The following is a 19,458-nucleotide window of genomic DNA, read 5'->3' as shown; positions in this document are numbered from 1 at the left end:
GTATTATTGGGAGTGGTAAGAGGTATTGTGAATGAATCCAAGTGCCTAACTCTGCCTTCCCATGTTTCCAGGTTTCTTTACTGTTTTAATGTTCAAATATTCATTGTTAACTCTTCCCCAAGGGAGTGCTGGTATTTTTCAGATAACACATGCTGGGAAATGCTGTCAGATTGATTTTCACCTGCTTTAGACTCTTGAAAGCACACCTAGGCAATTGGAAGGTCCTCTTCAAATCTGCCAGATCACTCATTTTCTGGGTCTGGTATGGTTGATCATGTACATGAGAGCTCCTTGTTTCTAAGAAACATGTTTGCAAAAAAAAAAAAATTGCAGCGAGGAAAGCTTCCCAACTGAACCTCAGTGTATTAAACAGAGGCTCAGAGGATGAGGCCTCTCTTTTTCTGTTCATCCACTGATGCTGGTTCTCTGTGAATACAGTTTATCATACCTGTGTGGCTTTTAATGCAAGGTGGACAGTTTAAAAATTTTAGTAGATAGTTAAAGAAGATGGAACTCATTTAAGTTTGTATGCCCTATATTAAAGTGATTACTTGATACCCACTGTGAACGTGCCGTTTATTGATTCTAAGCTAGGGTTATTAGATCGTGGAATTGGAAACAATACTGAGGCCAAATGCTCTGAACATTTATGTATATTGAAAAATTGGCGTTAGATTTTGGCCACGTAATAAAAGTTTCATGCAACTCAAAACCAAAGTGTGTTGCAGATTTCTGGTCCCTTGAGTTCTCAGTGCTAAAATATAGAAGTGGTGGGGAGAAAAGTCCTTCATATTTTACCAGTTAGACCTGGTAGCTACACAGTTGTGGTGAGCCATCCACAGCAGCAGTTGCTAGGACCTTGAACTTAAGCAGTTAGAAGAATATCAAATTTCAAAGGAAAAAGCCCAGTGACATATAGTGAAGGGCTTTATTTAAGCAATGTGGTATATTCCTCTCCTGCACTTTTTTACATTTCTGTAACGTATCCTGGCTCCTGTCAGTGTAATGGCATTTAATTGCCTTCTTTAGAATACCATGCCTTACTAACCACAGACTTAACCATGGACTAAGTGTCCAGAAAGTGTCACCACCTTTGAGAATCCTCTGTATCCCAAGAGAGTTGCCAAGACTTGACTTTGGACAGGAGCTATAGGTAGTAACCAAGACATGGAAGGTTTCAGAGACAGCCTGGGGCCAGGTTCCTTTAGCCACAGCAAGCCCTGAAGGAAGAGATGTAGTCTGTCCACAACAAAAGATGCCTGTCGCCAGTCCTACAGCAGAATGAGGGGAATTAGGTTTATATGAATCATCAGAATTTATTCTGAGACTATATTTGTGGTTTGACGTACCATGTGTTTTAGTTTTTATCGTTGTTTTGGCCAATAAATGCCAAATGTCATTGTAATATTATTTAGCCAGTATTAATACGAACAACTAGTATGAAAATCAGCTACCAAATTTGGAAATGCAAATGTTTACTCAATTTTCTTCAGTCTTCAATTTCTTTAAAATAAAATAAAATCCTAACACAAACACCTACTAGATGATTCATAGAGATGTTATGGAAATAAATTATGTAATGCGTGGAGATACTTTGACCTACTTGGAAAAAAAGATATAATAGCAGGTTATTTCTATTATAGATGGCCAAGCAAACAAACTTTGTTTCAAAGCAATACTGTACCTAGACCAAAATAGCCATCCCTTTATTATAGTTCTGTATTCCATGCCTCCTGCTGCTTATGACATCCCAGGAGACATAGAGGTTAATTGCATTTTTAAATTCATAGAATTTTAGACTAGACTAGACTTTAGAGATGCCTCTTCTCTATGAAAAGCAAAATTAAAGCTCTCCAAAGGGAGAAAGGGCTACCAGATTTTGTCAGTAAATCTAGGACTATGATTAATGTTTTCATTTGCATAAATTTACATATAACATTCAGAACTCTTTAACTCCAAATAAGCAAAGTAAAGTTAGGCTAATGGGCTCCCTTGCCCTGGATTCAAGCCAGTATTCAGGGATTGAGGGAACTGAGACCCAGCCTGTCTCTTCCTATCCTTTCCAAAGTCCAGACACTCAGTGGAAGCTCAGGAGGATTTTGACTGTACTTTGCAGCTGTGATTCCAGGCCCTGACACCTTTTATTTTATCTCCTGGTTTCTAGTTTTCTCACGGATGGGTATGGGTACTATATACCTGGTACATGTTTATATAGATTTTTCTTTACTTCTAAATAACTCAGCAAATATTCTATTTCCTATATTGTAGAAAGGAGGAGGGGAGAATCACTCTGGTTTGGTTTTTCTGGTTTGTTTGTTTGTTTGTTTTTTGCTATGTAAATTATCCTTAATAATACACTGAGCACACGCTAGGTGACTTATCTGTATTCCCTCTTGTCTTTCCTTCTTTGCTCATTTATTGTTGCTGGTGACTGATGAAAGGAAGAACAAATAAAACAAAAGACATTTTATTTGGCTTTTTTTAGCAGCACGGATAGGAAATTTTAATGAAGACATTTGAGTTTAATGACCAAGACTTGTCCCTTTTTCCTGCTCACCCCCCTTCCCGCCGAAAAAGGAAAATCCAGGATTAATTGAATTTTCTACTGTGGATAATTATTTTCCATAAATTTTAAGTCATCTAAAGGTCATGTCTTAAACTGGCTAGTTCACGGTATAATTTAAAATAATTTTTTAAATTGTATCCTGTAGCCTGACTTTTATTATCCCTTACTACATAATGAAAACTTGAACTTGCCTTTTTGGTATTAGGTCAAGCTCATTTCTGGTAGATGCAGGGAGAAACAGCCAGAAAAACCCTGTCCCAGCACATGAAGCCCTTATGTCACAGTGATGCTTTAAAATAAACCCAGCCAATTCATAGGAAGAGGATCTGTGGGTGTGAGGACAATGAATACTTGAGTATTACCTTGTTTTTCTCCTAACAAGAGTAGTTGCTGGACCTGTTCATCTTTCAGTCCAGAAGCATGTGAAGAATGGACCATGCATCTGAGCCTCAGCCACTAGCCCTTGGATCCAGCTAGCAGGGAACTGCACTGTCTAAACAATCCTGTCTAAAACCAAATAAAAGAGAAGCCAGGACCTCCCCATTACTTGATCTGTATGCCTTACTGCAGAAAGCTAGACCACATTTGTAGAGGTGGCCTTTACTTTGATAAATTGGTTTACATTTTGAAAAATCTTCTTTGCAACAAAATGTCAGTGGCTGTAAGGAAGGATCCAAGTGATAATTACAAGTTCAATTTTGACGAATTATGGGTTAAAGATATTAAATGTTTTTAAGCACCGAAAAGGAAACCTGGACAGAATGCTTCTAAAGTTTTCCTCAAGGGCCTGAGGAGAACATCTGCTACAGGATGGGGTTCCTTTCTTTCTATTATTTTATTAGGTATTTTTTTTAAAGAGATTCTTTAAGGGGCGCCTGGGTGGCTTAGTCGGTTGAGCGTCCGACTTTCGCTTAGGTCATGATCTCGCGGTTCGTGGGTTCGAGCCCCGCGTCGGGCTCTGTGCTGACTGCCAGCTCGGAGCCTGGAGCCTGTTTCAGTCTGTGACTCCCTCTCTCTCTGACCCTCCCCTGCTCACGCTGTCTCTCTCTCTCTCTCCTAGAAATAAATAAAACATTAAAAAAAAAAATTTAAAAAAAAATAAAATAAAATAAAGAGATTCTTTAAAAATTTCCCCATAGGGGCACGTGGCTACCTCAGTCAGAAGAGCATGGGGCTCATGGGGCACCTGAGTGGCTCAGTGGATTAAGCATCCGACTTCGGCTCAGGTCACAATCTCATGATTTATGAGTTCAAGCCCCACATGGGGCTCTCTGTCAACTCAGAGTCAACTAGGTGCTCTGTCCCCATCTCTCTCTGCCTCTCCCCCACTCACGCATTCCATTTCTCTCTCTCTCTTTCAAAAATAAACTTTTTTTTTTTTTTAAAGGAGCTTGGGCCTCTCGATCTCAGGGTTGTGAGTACAAGTCCCATGTGGGGAATAGAGATTACATAAATAAATAAAACCTAAAAAAAAATTCTCCACGGAAACTTACCTAAAATCTACAGTTAAACAAATATGTTTTGAAGTGATTCATTAAATATATTTTTACTCATTTGTACATAATTATCCTGTTTATTACTTTAATGGATATAGTCCATTAATTTACCATAATTTCTTTGTTCATTATCAGACATTTAGATTAGGTCTTAAACCCCACAAAGGGGGCTAAGCAGGATGAAAGTCTAAATTCTAAGAACTGGGGTTTTCAGAAGTTCATCCATGGAGGAAGAAATTCCTAGCACCACCTCCTTTAAGCCCTGGAAAGTTTTTCTCTCTCACTCTCTCTGTCTCACCCTTCATTTAGTCTCTTCTGTCAAACCTGCATGTATGGATTTCCTCAAATATCTGTCTTTTCCATAAATAGACCTGGACTAACTACACTGGAAAAGGACCACCATGTTTGGCAAATTGGTACCACCTTTCTGGATGTTTCCAACCTCAGCTGGCCCCTTCGCGTTCTTTGGCAAATTCTAGAGTCTGGGCATGCTCTCAACTTCTGAAAGGATTCTTTTAAACTGCTCCTTCAACCTTCCAATCTTCCTCACTCTTTTTTTTCTCATAAGTTTGTTTTCTGATGTATACCCCAGAAGCCAAAACATGAAAGAATAAACTCATTTGTCTTAACTAATACCACTGATGTTTTTTCGTGTTTAGTTTGTTTGACATGTTTTTAAAATACCTTGTTTCCTCGTCTGTTTTCTCATGGGATACTGTTTTACCTTTCTAAAATGTTAAGAAACATTGTTAATTTATTAAGCTCTGCTTTTATTTTATTACTAATAGGGCTATGTAAGCCATTAATTTTCATCTAAGAACAGTTTTGACTACATTCCAAAAATTCTCTGCATAATCTTTGTCATTATTTTTAAAATACTGTTATTACATAATGAATTTTTTTCTAGGCTCAATTATTATTTATGAGTGTGTTTCCAAGAATTTAGGGGTTTTCCTCTATACATTTACTAATTTGTGACCGGTAAGTTTATGCTGATGTTTTCCTTGCTAAAGTTACTAATAACATCCTAACTGCTAAATTCATTGGGGCTCTTTTCAGCCTTTGTCTTACCCTTTGTAGGACCTGTGACAGTCTTCTTTACTCTCCACTTGTAACATATCTCTTCTTGCTTCCTGTCTTTTCTGCCTCTACTCTGATCCCCTGTGCCTGCTCTTAAATATTTACTGTATCTCCAGGGCTCTGTCCAGGGCTGGCTTCTCTTGCCATCCTACTGCTTTCCTCTCAGCAATCACATCTACTTCCATGGTGTGGCTCTCCTTTCTCAAAGATTTTCAAGTTTATTGCCAGCCTGGATCTTCTCACCAGAGATCCAAAACCCAATCTCTTCTCCCACAAATTGAGCCTTCTCTAATGCAGATTCTTCTTTATTGTAGTATATTACTGATTTTATGGTGTCATTAGGAACTTAAAAAATTATGAGGAAATAATTCTGATTGTAACAATTTAGAAAGCATAAACCCCAGTAACCAAAAGTAATTACTGTTAATATGCTATTATATTTTCTTCTAGTTTTCTATGCCTATATATTCCAGAATCTAGGTCATTCTGAGTATACAGTTACACCTTTCATTTTAAAAAACATACCTTAGGGCACCTGTTTAGATCAGTCAGTTAAACATCTGATTCTCGGTTTTAGCTCAGATCATGATCTCACAGTTTTGTGGGTTCAAACCCCACATTGGGCTGTGTGCTGACAGTGCAGAGCCTGCTTGAGATTCTCTCTCTCTGCCCCTCCCTTACTCACACTGTCTCTGTTCTCTCAAGATAAACAAACTTGGAAAAAAAATTTTTTAAACGTACTCTTAATGAGGGGGCGCCTGGGTGGCTTAGTCGGTTAAGCATCCAACTTTCGCTTAGGTCATGATCCCGCGGTTCGTGGGTTCGAGCCCCGCGTCGGGCCCTGTGCTGACTGCCAGCTCGGAGCCTGGAGCCTGTTTCAGAGTCTGTGACTCCCTCTCTCTCTGACCCTCCCCTGCTCACGCTGTCTCTCTCTCCTAGAAATAAATAAAACATTAAAAAAAAAAAAGTACTCTTAATGAATGTAAAGTTAAGATCCCTATTGAACACCTTCCACTAAAATAAATTCCAGAAAGAGTGAAACAAAAAATTAATCCATGAAAGTTCTCAAGAATACATGGATCAGTGTTTTGTGGTTTGTTTTTTTTTTTTTTGTGGTCTCACAGTAGAGAAGAATAATTAAACCAAAAGCCATAACATAAAAATTGATACACTTGACTACATAAGAATTAAACATCTCTATATGACAAAAACATACAAACATCATAAAGCCAAATGACAAACCGAGAACATTGCAACTCCTTACAATAGATCTCACCAATGAGTCAAAAAGAAAAATCATTCAATTAATAAAAGGTAAAAGATATAAACAGAAATATAAGTGGTCTTAAATTTATGAAAAGGTATCAGTTTCATCCCTCAAAAATGGGTAGAGAATCTTAATAGACATTTTGCAAAGAAGACATACAGATGGCCAACAGACACATGAAAAGATGCTCAACATCACTCATTACCAGGGAAATGGCAAATCAAAGCCACAGTGAAAGATCTCACACCTGTTAGAATGGTTAGTACCAAAAAGAAAAAAATAACATGTGTTCGTGAGGATGTGGAGAAAGGAGGACCATCATACACTACTAGTGGAAATGTGAGTTGGTGTAGCCACTGTGGAAAACAGTATGGAAGTTCCTAAAAATTTTTTAAAATGAAACTGCCATATGATCCAGCAAATTTACTAATGGGAATATATGTGAAAAAAATGAAAACACTAATTTAAAAAGATACATGTATCTAACTATGTTCACTGTGGTATTATAATGACCAAGGTTTGGAAACAACCTAAGTGTCCATCAGTGGATGAATGGACAAAGAAGATGTGTGTATGTACACACACACACTGGAATACTAGCCATAAAAAAGAATAAAATCTTACCTTTTCCAATTACATGGACAAATCTTGAGGGAATTATGCTAAGGGAAATAATAGAAACACAAATATTGTATGATTTCACTTACATGTGGAATCTAAAGGGACATATGAACAAACAAAATAAAACCAGAATCATAGATACAGAGAACAGAATGGTGATTGCTAAAGGGGAAGTAGCAAAGCAGATGAAGAGGGTCAAGAGACACAAACTTCCTCATAAAGAAGTCATGGGGATGTAATGTGCATCATACTGACACATAATATTCTAGCAACATCCATAATATTCCGTAATTTGGAGCACACTTAAAGTTGCCGAGACAATAAGTCTTTAGGTTCACTTTGGTGACAGATGTTCACTAGACTTATTGTGGTGATCATTTCACTGTGTATACAGATCTCAAATTATGCTGTTCACCTGAAACCAATACAATATTGTGTTAATTATATCTCAATAAAAAAATTAATAAAATGAGATACTGCTTTCACCAGTTAGATTAGCAAAGATCAGGAACTTCAGTGACATGTTGTTTTGGCAAAGGTATTGGGAGACAGTCGTTGCTGGTGCAGCCTGTATGCAGAATCTGGACAGTGTTTTACCAAAGCCATAAATACACATGCTTTGCCCTACAAATTCTATTTCTTGGAATTAATCCCACAGACACACATATATATGATGCTATCGTAAACAAGGATATTGATTATTACAGCAATGTTTGTAATAGCAATATTGCAAACAACCTGGCTAAGTGAATCCAAATTCATCTGTACAGTGGAATAGGACCGGACTGTTTATGACTTGAGTCAGCTCTATTTATATTGATATGAAATGCTCAGTGATGCATTTTAACTGAAGAAATTAAGGTACACATGTTGAAAACTGAGGTTTTAACATGAATCTACTATCTCTGGGAGGCTAGTAAGAAATAGCTGTGAATTGCAGCCAGGGAAAACTAAGAGGGAAACTGATCTTTCTCCTGATGTTTTTTTACACCTATGACTTTTGCACCTGTGACTTAAAGGGTTTTTTGTTTTTTAAATGTTTTTTTTATTTTATTTTGAGACAGAAAGCAAGCAGGGGAGGGGCTGAGAGAGAGGGGGATAGAGAATCACAAGCAGGCTCCACACTGTCAGTGAGGAGCCTGACATGGGATTTAAACACATAAACCATGAGGTCATAACCTGAGCTGAAATCAAGAGTTGGATGCTTAACCAATGGAGCCACCCACACGCCACTGACTTTTAAGTTTTTTGAAACATCTGTTTTATAAGCTGCATAATTTGGGGGTGCCTGGGTGGTTCAGTTGATTGGGCATCCAGCTCTTAATTTCAGCTCAGGTCATGATCCCACGGTTGTAGGACCGAGCCCCCATATCAATGCTCCGTGCTGAGCATGGAACCTGCTTAAGATTCTCTCTCCCTCTCTCAAATAAAAATTTTAGAAAGCTGCCTAATTTCATAATGTATATAGCCCTTTCTCCATTGTTGAATATTTAGGGTTTTTATTTTTAATGCTTATAAATAGTTTTATAGTGAACATCCTTCAGTATACATCATTGTGCACATTTCAGGTTATTTCTGCAGGATTACGAAAATAATTACTGGATAAACAGTTATGAACATTCTTACATATTATGCTATTTTCCCCACAGGAAGTACAGTTCCTACACCTCCCAGCAGGATGCAAAGGCCCTTTGTTTTTTAGTTAAAAAAAAAAAAAAAACTGCTGATTTGGTAGCAAAAAATCCCACCTTGTTTAAATTTGCGTTTCTCTGATTATGGCTGAGGTGGAACATTCATGTATCTCTGTCCATTTATCTCTCTAAATTTAGTCACTCTTTGTGCTCTCTTGTGAATTATTGTTTCTGGCCTCTTATTTATTTACTATGGTCTTAATGTCTTTCCACTCGATTTATATGTGCTATTTATGTGCCAAGGATATTAATCTGTTGTCACATTTGTTTCTAACTGGGTTAGGTCTTTAAGGACGAGTAGGAGTTAGCCAAGAAATCAAGCTGGAGGAGGACACTCCTTATATGGAGGAAGAGCAGGCTGGGGTTGGTGGTCCATGCTGGAAATGGTGCCTGATGGAGTGTGAGAGATGAGAAGGGCTATACCATCCATGCATTTGACCTTATCCTGAAGATATGGAAAGCCATTAGGGGATTGTTAACAGGGAAGCATATAGTAGGTTTTGTTTACAGCTGCCCAAAAACTAAGAAGCTTTGGTCTCCAAAGTAGGTTTTGTAATAGTAACTTCACCTCCTCTCTCCACAACCCTTCTTATTGGTCACTGTCCTCCTTTTGAAAACCACTAATCTCAATTATTTCACATATTCTTACTGCTTATATCAATAACTCTTTTTCTCATAATGTTCTCAGTTCCTTGTCTTTTCGTAAGATATGCTTGGTGCTTGAACTATTTGTAGGAACACTTGAAGCAGTGTTGAGAGATAGGATGATCTTTTTAAGCCTTGTGATGCAAGAGACAATTTTTAACGCCTTTTCAAATGGGTAACATTTGGCTCATACCAAGTGCTTATCAAAATTTGGATGGGGTTTATCGACCTCTGGAGGAGGTGTGGCCTGGAGTTGAAAATCACAGACAAAATCATAGTCAGTTGGGTTCAGAACCTAACTCTGCCACTTACTGGACATGTCATCATGGCCTAAATGTTCTGAGTCTCTCTGAGCTGTGCTTTGTGAGGATTACGTGACATCATGTATATCTAGTACCTAGAATAGTGTCCTGTGCATGGTACTTGGTGCCACTCATCACAGAGAGTATTTTGTTCTCCCTTTGGGCCCTAAAAACAACAAAGGACTGTGGAAAGCAACCTTTTTCTTTGCAGTTTTGAAAATAGAAATCTGAGGATACACTTACCTATATTCCATTCTGTATTACTTACTTAAGCCTGCGTGGGCAAGCTAGGAGAGTAGCAGAGAGACAGAGGAAGAGAAAGAATCTCAAGCAGGCTCCACACCCAATGCAGACCCCAGCATAGGGCTCAATCCCATGACCAGGAAATCATGACCTAAGCTGAAATCAAGAGTCTGATGCTCAACCGACTGAGCCACCCCTGTGCCTCTCTTTATCCTTTCTTAAACTATTTTTTCTCTGACCTTGGAATTCAGAGTTTTATAAGTAAACATCTTGACATTGTACTCTGGTTGTTAAATCTCAATGAGTGTTCTCAATTTTTCATAATCACTTCTGGCACATTTTCTTCCATTATAACTTTAATTATCTACCCAGTTCAGTTTGTTCACACTTATTATTCATAGGTTAATACCTTTGCCCTGTTCCGAAGCTTAATTTTTTCTTAGGTATTTCCCATTTTTCATAATTTTTATACTTTAGATTTGATTTTCCAGTTTGTCCTCCACCCTGGTTTCTATAATACAGCATTAATTTCTACTTCAACCTTGTGCATAATCATCCTCTAGCATTTCAGGCTTTGGTTGGTGGTATCTTTTTGCTTTTGCTTTTGTGTCTCTTAAAATTGGGCACATGTAATATAACTCCTATACTATTTATCTTTTCAATTTGCTTTAAAGTCAACCTAGTGAGAAATAATTTACCTACAATAAAATGCATCTATTTTAAGTGTACAATTTTAGTGTTTTGAAAAATATATGGGCCTGTGAGAATAGCACCCCAATCAAAATAAGAACTGCTCCATTGCCCCCAAAAACTCTCCTTAGGCCTTCTGTGTTCACTTTCAAAGACTTCCAGTTCCTCTTTCATCTCATTCTATATAGATTTCCTATATAATCCCTGAGTCCAAAACCATGTTGTTCTCCCCTGTAGCCCAAGCACCTCATAGAGCACTTACATAATAGGCATTCAGCACATATTTCTTCAGTGAACTCTCAGTGCAGATTTTGTAACCAGCACTTCTCATCTTTATGGTGCAGACTCTTCCTTCCAATTCCTTTTCAGTTTCATTTTCTTTGTTGTGTTTTCCTTATTGATTATTGGTCTTCTTCTCAAAGATCTTTGTAAGAGCAGAGAGAAAGGGAGAGAGAATCCCAAGCAGGCTCTTTACTGTCAGCACAGAGCCAGACGTGAGGCTGGAACTCATGAACCATGTGATCATGACCTGAGCCAAAACCAAGAGCCAGATGCTTTACCAACTAAGCTACCCAGTCACCCCCCAAAGATCTTTGTAATGTTGCCTATGATATTTTGAGAAGTTTATTTATTCTCTAAATATTTATTGAGTACAATCTCTGAGCCAGGCACTTTAGATCCAGGGGAAAACAAGAAAGACAAAAGACCCCCTTGTGTGGAGCTTATATTCTAGTAGGAACCTAGATGCATAAGAAGGAAGCTTTTTGATCTGTGTCTCACCCTGTTATCTACCTCGAGTACTTTTGACCTTCAAATGACCATTGAGCTTTCTCTTTTGTGGTGGTAGTATCCATTTTATTGAACACCACACATACTATAGGTAAGAGGCTGAAACAAGTTTAGGACAGAGGGTTTGGAGAAGTGGAAGGTGATTCAGAAGAGATGTAAAAGGTGTGCTTCCTTGAATGTAACTAATTAAGGAAAAGGAGGGATTTTAGGATGAATCCCCAAATATCTGACTGAGGTAGTTAGCTATATAAAGATGCCCTTACCTTTAAAGGAAAAACTGGCCACTGGGATCAGGGAAGAAAGAGAGAGATGATGTCAATATTGAAAGTACAGCAGTAGAAATAGCTGTAGTGGGTATAGTGGGTATCTTTTGATGGTAAATACAAAGGCAATTGGTTTATATGGGTATGGGACTCAGAAAGGAGGCATGGGTGAAGAAAAGACCTGGTAGCCAATGGCATGTATGTGATAGTGAGACCTCAGGCACACATTCAATTATTGGAGGAGATCTTATCATAGCAAAAGAGGTTCAGGGCCACCTGTTTGGCTTAGTTGGTTAAGCATCTCTTGATTTTGGCTCAGGTCATGCTCTCACAGTCATGAGATCAAGCCCCACATTGGGCTCCACACTCTTGCATGGGATTCTGTCTCTCTCTCCCTTCTCTCCCTCTGCATATCTCCCCCTGCCCTCACTGCCCCTCTCTCTCAAATAAACATTTTAAAATAAATAATATATTTTTTTTAATATTTATTCATTTTTGAGAGAGACAAAGAGACAGAATTGCGAGCAGGGGAGGAGCAGAGAGAGAGAGAAAGTGAGGCACAGAATCTGAAGCAGGCTCCAGGCTCTGAGCTGTCAGCACAGAGCCTGGCACAGGGCTAGAACCCATGAACCGCGAGATCATGACCTGAGCCGAAGTCAGATGCTTATCTGACTGAGCCACCCAAGTGCCCCAATAAATAACATTTTAAAAAAGAAGAACAAAAGAGGTCCAATAGGATGCCCTAGAGAATACAGCATAGAAGAGGCAGCCAAATAAGATGAGCTCACAAAGGAGCCTCAGAAGAAGTAACTAGTAGATCTAGAGAGCAAGACGAGAAACCTACCATCTGTGGAACTCTCCATCAGTAAAGCAAATGTATGTAACTCAGTAAAAGATTCCAAACACTGTCATCTATCTCATTATAAAAATCATTGACTTTGAAAGACATTATTTTTGTTAGAAATTATGATCATTTTTTAAGTCACCTAAAACTGGAGGCCTTTTATGCACTGAGTACCATTTAGATATTAAGGCTTGATGACTCTTGAGACTTGTCAAGAAGTCAGCAGACAGCAGTGTCATGGAGGCATACTACATGCCTCCGGAGTCAGGTAGGCAGCTTAATGTTTGGTACCTTAACGTAGATACCTAATGTAAACATTAGGTAGCTTGGCCTCAAAGCTGCGTTAAGAGTGAACCAATGACATGTAAGCAGCAGTAGGATCCAAGAACACACCGCACTCTCCTCTCAGTCCCATGGAATCTGGAGGCATGGCAAAATTAAGCAGCTTTCTCCTAATGGCTGTAAAAGGAAGTCCTATCTTCAGGGGCAAGGCACATCTGAGTTAAGGCAAGTTGATGGAGGACATGTCCTTCCGAGCAGTTGAAGGCGTTTGCCCCAGAGAGGCTAAAAAAGGGGTTGAGTTGCTTTGTTACTGGGATACTTGACTTGGGGTTGGGGAAAGAAGGAAAAAGCACTGATGTTTTTATAGGATGGATAAGCAGAGAAACCAGTGTGGGGGTGGGGGGTTGTGGGGATGGTACAAATGAGGGTATTATATCAGCTTATTTCCCAGTCACACCTTTTGGATGCTACAACCAGTGTAAGCCTCTAGGTGCCATGATTATTATGGCCTGTATTTGGCCAACAGTGATTCTGGAAGGGGAGAAAGTAAACCAAGACCTTGGGAACTACATACAGAGCTTTCATTACTGCCTGCTGTTTATCTTGCTGCTGGGAAATTACAATGGGTGGAAGACCCTCATATAGGAATTCGATCTTTGCAATAGAGGACAGATAGCCAGTAGAGCCTGTGTACATTTGAAGGTCTGCTGGGAAACAAAAGAGCAAAAGCTGGGGTAGAAAGGGAAAGCCAAATGGAAATCTCCTTCACAAAGAAGCACTAAGAAACTGCCAAGCTTCAGGAGGGTAGAGGTAGAATGGTGACTGTATGAGCAGCACAGCCTTACTGTTTCCGCAGATGCGGTCTGCCTTCTCATGGTTGATAGCTCTAGCTGTTCTGTTGCCTTTTATGTGTTAATTGTTCATGCCTTATTTCATACAACATCTGACTCCCATTAGGATCATCCTAAAGCAAGGCATTGTGTAGCAGCTGGCTGCCATTTTCACAACAGCGTCTGCACATCTTTGTTTGAAATGTTCTCGCTCAGTGATGTGATTGAGAGGCCAATAGCCAGAACGTGTTCAAGGATAAATGGTTTACCTTAGTGGAGATAGAAAAAAATGCAAAGGATTAAAATCAAGCAGGGCAGAAACAAAATAATTGGTGGTTGGTTAGCCCTCTCCTATGAAATTTGAAGATTCAGGCAGATTTGTGATTACCTTCACAAAGTTATAATCATTGGGAATAATTCATAAAACTGAAAAATTGTTCATGTAGCAATAGTCATGTTACTTATATGGTTCTGAGCCAGTGCAATGTCTTATTAGGGCAAAAAAAAACCACCTGTGTTTTAGACAGTGAAGGAAGAGGAAGAACGAAGAGGGAACCATTTATGTTAAATGTGCGTTCAGATTTTGAACAACTTTTGATTGCTTTAGACACATTTAATTCAGACATCTAAAGCTTTATTCCATTAAGTGTGGACTCTGGAGATTTGGGGAGACAGCAAGAATGCACAGTAGAATATTTAGAAGGCCAGACCTTGAGCCCAATTGATATAAATTGTAGAATGCCATAAGTTATTTTCTGATTTCTTTGAACTTGAGAAAAACTTCAGACTTTGCATTCCAGGCCATACTCCTTTTTTGCTAGCTATTCTGGGCTAGTCACTAGCTTTTAGAAAAATGAATTTAGTAATGACTACTCTTGCCCGTTTCATTTTTTCCAAAAAGCCCATGCAGCATCCTGGGTGAAGAATTAAAACAACGGATGACTCCCTGGGGTGAATTCCTGTTCTAAAACCAGTTCTACATATAGAACAGAATATTAGAATTAAACTGTGGTGTCCACTCTGCTCCCATCACCACAACAAAGAAACTGTTTGAGGAGTTTGTGGGTGTGAGGAAGAATAGTGATGTTGTGTTATGTTAATAACTGTCATGCTGTGCAAGAAAGTACCCAAGAAATTGCTTTTAGCTTACCTCACTACTGTCTCAAATTTTGTTAGATTAGCAGCTACACAGGAGGAAAATATCTAATACAGTCTATTAGTAAAAATCCTTTCCTGTGCGTTTGTTAAGTGAAGGAGACCCATTCATCATATAGCATTTGCTAGTTCAGGGATTCCATTTCCATTCATCGTTGCCCCAAGATTGATCCTGAGCACCCAGGAGAGCTTTGCAAATATGCCAGCCAGTTCACCAAGGGTTCAGATGAAAGTCTCCCCAGCTTACCACCTAAATGTGCAAGTTCCTAAACTGTCTGCCTTTTACCTTTACAATTCTTTTTTGTTTGTTTGTTTGTTTGTTTTGAGAGGAGGAGAGGCAGAGAGAGAGGGAGAGAGAGAATCCCTAGCAGTCTCCGCACTGTCATCTCAGAGCCCAACACGGGGCTTAGTCTCACAATCCTGGGATTGTGACCTGAGCCAAAATCAAGAGTCAGATGCTGAATCAACTGGGCCATGCACCCCTTGCCTTTACAATTCTTAATGTTACAAAATTTCATTTTACTTTTGCTTTTAAAACCCAGTATTTGAATTCTTAATTTAAAATTTCTTTTTATTTTAGGAAAGGTGATCTAAAACAAAATTAGTCTTCTCTAAAACAAGTTTTCCCAGTAAATTATATCCATTTCCCAAAGCATAAGGAAATATTTCCCTTCTCTCATTTCTTTGCCTCTATTGCAGGTATTACTAACAGTTTCACATGGATTCTTCAGCTGATGTTTAAAGTTAAAAGCAGACCCATCTGATATCATAAAAAGACTAGAAAAAATGGTATCTGATGTGCCTGACTTGGACTCCTTCTCCTTAGTCTCTTGTCTTCAGGCTGTTGTAGATGCGGCAGACATGGGTTAAGGCCATTACTGTCTGTGTGTGGGGTACATCAGGTTAAGGACTCTTGGTTATTCAGACCATTCCATCCTCTGCACACACCATGGTATGACCTAGAGGATGTGGAGTGAAAGTGAGCTTGTGACATGAGGAGAGGGGAAGACTAATGCATTAAGGTGTTAAGAAGAAGATCTTTCAGGGCTCCTCGGTGGCTCAGTCAGTTAAGCATCCAACTCTTGATTTCAGCTCAGGTCACAATCCCAGGGTCATAGGATCAAGCCCCGCCATCAGTCTCCATCCTGACACTATGGAGCCTGCTTGGGACTCTCTCTCTCTGTCCCTCCCCCTGTTCACTTGTTCTCTCTGTCTCAAAATAAATAAATAAACTTTAAAAAAAAGAAAAAGAAAAAGAAGAAGAGCTTTCAGTTATTGGGTCTTCCTGTGTACCTGGCTCTGTGCCAAAGTCCATACATTATTTAAGCTGAATACTTCAGCAGCCCTGAGAAATAGGTGCTACTATGCCCATTTGACCGTGAGAAAACACAGGCTTATGGTAAGCTTGTGTGATCTGAAAGCCGTGCTTTTGAACTGCTGTCCTGTGCTGCATATAATTTATATTGGAGGGGAGAGGGTGTTTGTGTGTGCATGTATGTGCATATCTATGCACTTTAAAGATGGAAGAAAGCATTTTGGTGTCATCTCCACTCATGACTGTGGTGGTCCCAGCGTGGATCCTTATATGTTATGTTCCATGAAAGGAATAAACAGCTAAAAGATGAGACGAGATTAAAAAGCTAACCCAACCAAGTTAGGCATAGGTCATAAATGTCTTGGTGCATGAATGTGTAGTGCATCACTTCACCTCTTTTAATTCTTGCTTTGTCTCTGTGCATTAAAGGTTCAATTATCTAGGTTAACAGAGAGAATGGAGTCATGAATAACTAAAGAACCGGTAATCTAAGGAGCAATTCCGTAGCAGTTTGCCATTTATATGTGATTTGTTTGTACTAGATTTATTTCCCTAATCTGTTTGCTTAGTCATCCCAGAATAGTAATAGATGGGCCTGTCCCAGGAGCAAAGATCTAAGTGGATTATCCACAGGGGGATACAGACAGTTAATTCATCAGGAAGAGCTTTTGATTTCATTTGAAAGCATAGCTTCATACCGCTGACACCTTTTCTTTTTTTTTCCCCCTGAAATCATTTAGAACTTATGCTGTCAGGAGGATAAGAGATGCCTTCAGAGAAAATAAGAATGTAAAGGATCCTGTAGAAATTCAAACCTTAGTGAATAAAGCCAAAAGAGACCTTGAGATAATTCGTCGACAGGTAAGATGGTTCAATGATGTACTATCTTTCATTAAGTGCTGTAAGCTTTGACATCTCCTTCCTAATTGGATATCACTGCTTTTGGTGTTTATGATTTATACCACAGGGCCATGAAACTCGGTTCCCTTTACTCATATAGATACAGAAAGATGACCTATCACATTATTGAACTCAAGAAGAACCTAAAGGAAAATATCAGCTTTCCAGAATTTCCAGGGGACGCATCCTTCTGGAAAGCTGCATTCTCATAGTTCACTCAAGGTTGATCCTTTAAATATGGGAAACGTTTTTAAAATTTTGTCTCTTTGTAAGATATATTTATACATCTATGTGTTGACATATGTCAAAGAACATAAATGTATTCTGCTTTTCCTTGTATTTTAAAATCATAATTCAAGGTGATATTGCCCTTTTCTTGAAGACACCATCATGGTGAGTCGTTGCCACTCAGAAGGTGTATCTGCAGGTACAAGTGGTGTAAAGCACAGCTGCTTAGCTAGTGACCCCATAACAGACTCCGGAAGGAGTTTCTGTCTTCATCTTGTAGAAGTGCCAGGGGTCACCTTGATTTGTGCTTCCTTCTCATGAGGTGGAGTGGAGCATTTGCAGCAGCATGGTCTCCTTGGTACTGTCATTTGTCCCTCTTTCTGCAAAATTAATTCCAAACAGCCAAAGGCTAAGTAGCCTGCAATCAGTTGGTTTTCTCGCCCCCTCTAAAAAAATCATCCTTTTCACTATTTTCTTTCGTTTAGTAACAATCACAGCACAAACTCCATTTCTGCTTCCATTCATCTGTCTTACTTGCAGTAAATTTCTTTATAAAGTACAGAAAGGGAAACCCCTTATCATATCCCTAACTTCTGCCTAGTGTTATTAAAAGGGCTTGGGTTGTTGTTTTTGTTTTTGTTTTATATTCCAAGTTAGTTAACATATAGTGTAATGATGATTTCAGGAGTAGAACTTAGTGATCCGTCATTGACATGTTAACACCCAGTGCTCATCCCAACAAGTGCCCTCCTTAATGCCCATCTCCCATTTAGCCCATCCCCCCACCCAACACTCCACAAGCAATGTTTTCTGTATTTAGAACCGTCTTGTGGTTTGTCTCCCTATCTTTATCCTACTTTTCCTTCCCTTCCCCCATGTTCATTTGTGTTGTTTCTTAAATTCCACATATGAGTGAAATGATATGATATTTATCTTTCTCTGACTGACGAATTTTGCTTAGCATAATACCCCCCAGTTCCATCCATGTTGTTGCAAATGGCAAGATTTCATTCTTTTTCATTGCTGAGTAATATTCATGTGTGTGTGTGTGTGTGTGTGTGTGTGTGTATACACCACATTTTCTTTATCCATTCATCAGTCGATGGACATTTGGGCTCTTTCCATAATTCGGCTGTTGTCAATAGTGCTGCTGTAAACATTGAGGTGCATGTGCCCCTTCAAATCAGTATTTTTGTGTCCCTTGGATAAATACCTAGTAGTGTAATTGCTGTGTTGTAGAGTAGTCTCATTTTTAATATTTTGAGGAATCTCCATTCTGTTGGAAAGGACTTGTTTAACATCATCAGGAGATGCCAGCTTGGCTGACATATGTCATACCATATCATATCATACAATATGTGACGTACATATACACATCCCTAACCCTTCTTCATGCTTGACTCTAAACAGAATTCAAAAAAAAAAAAAAGAAGAAGATATAGTATACACTGTAGTTTTTTTTTTTTATGTCAAATATAAAAGTCTTGCAATCTGAAGAAACAATCCCTTCTAGAATAACCTTTCAGATTCTAATAATCCTTCTTGAGTTCTACAGTTATCTAGCAACAGAATAACTTGGGCATATTCAGACAAGCCTAGGAAATGATCTTTAAGGAAGGGCAGGAAAAGATAATAGGTTAGTCAGAAAAAGAAACTGATCTGCACACTGCATGCAGTCTGATAGTGGCAGATAAATGAGTTGTCATTTTGAAAACGCTAGGATGATGGCATTTTCCCGGGCATCAGTGGCTGAATTTTATGGGATCCTTTAGCACTGGAACTTGGAAAAGCAAGCAGCTTGAGTCCTTATTTCACATAAACTCAAGAAGATTCAAATCTTTGGCACTTTCTTATGTAGAAGTTGGCAAGCTCTCCCAAACAGGCTGGCTATATCTTTCTGTGTAAGTTGAGCAGAGTAGAAACTGCTTAGAAAAGGTGCCTGTAAGTACTCTGTGCCACCATTTCTTCTGTTATATAATTGTCTGTATCTTCTCCTGTTTTGAAATGCTAAAACCACCTTTCAAGAACAAAAGGACGAGACTAGCTCTCATCACATATCCCCAGTGAATCCACACTCAAAACAGACGCCAACTCTGCAGCCTCAGGACATGTGCCGGGGCCAGGGCGCCCTCCCCAGGACAGCCTGGCAAGTGCACCTTTCTTGATGATGGGGGACTTGTGCTGCCTAAGATTATGTTATCCCTGAAGACTCTGCACATGCTCAGAACAGTTCTGACAAATGAAAGCATTT

General features: G+C 39.0%; 2 protein-coding genes across 6 annotated transcripts in view; one reads left to right on the top strand and one right to left on the bottom strand.

Annotated features, from left to right (window-relative positions):
• The window catches only part of LYRM4 (LYR motif containing 4), a 168,744-nt gene that overhangs the window by 26,227 nt on the left and 123,059 nt on the right, over positions 1 to 19,458 (top strand). For both annotated transcript variants that reach the window (XM_039256856.1, XM_039256858.1), the window contains exon 2: positions 16,820 to 16,940. In XM_039256856.1, coding sequence (XP_039112787.1) covers positions 16,820 to 16,940 — 121 coding nt within the window. The remainder of the gene's footprint in view (positions 1 to 16,819; positions 16,941 to 19,458) is intronic.
• Positions 1 to 19,458, bottom strand: part of FARS2 (phenylalanyl-tRNA synthetase 2, mitochondrial) — a 609,022-nt gene that overhangs the window by 549,304 nt on the left and 40,260 nt on the right. The window lies entirely within an intron of this gene.

This window comes from Hyaena hyaena, unplaced genomic scaffold, assembly GCF_003009895.1.
Source record: "Hyaena hyaena isolate Hyena2069 unplaced genomic scaffold, ASM300989v1 scaffold_588, whole genome shotgun sequence".
Taxonomy (NCBI): Eukaryota; Metazoa; Chordata; class Mammalia; order Carnivora; family Hyaenidae; genus Hyaena; species Hyaena hyaena.
The sequence above is the reverse complement of the archived record's forward strand: the minus strand, read 5'-3'. Positions and strand labels throughout refer to the sequence as shown.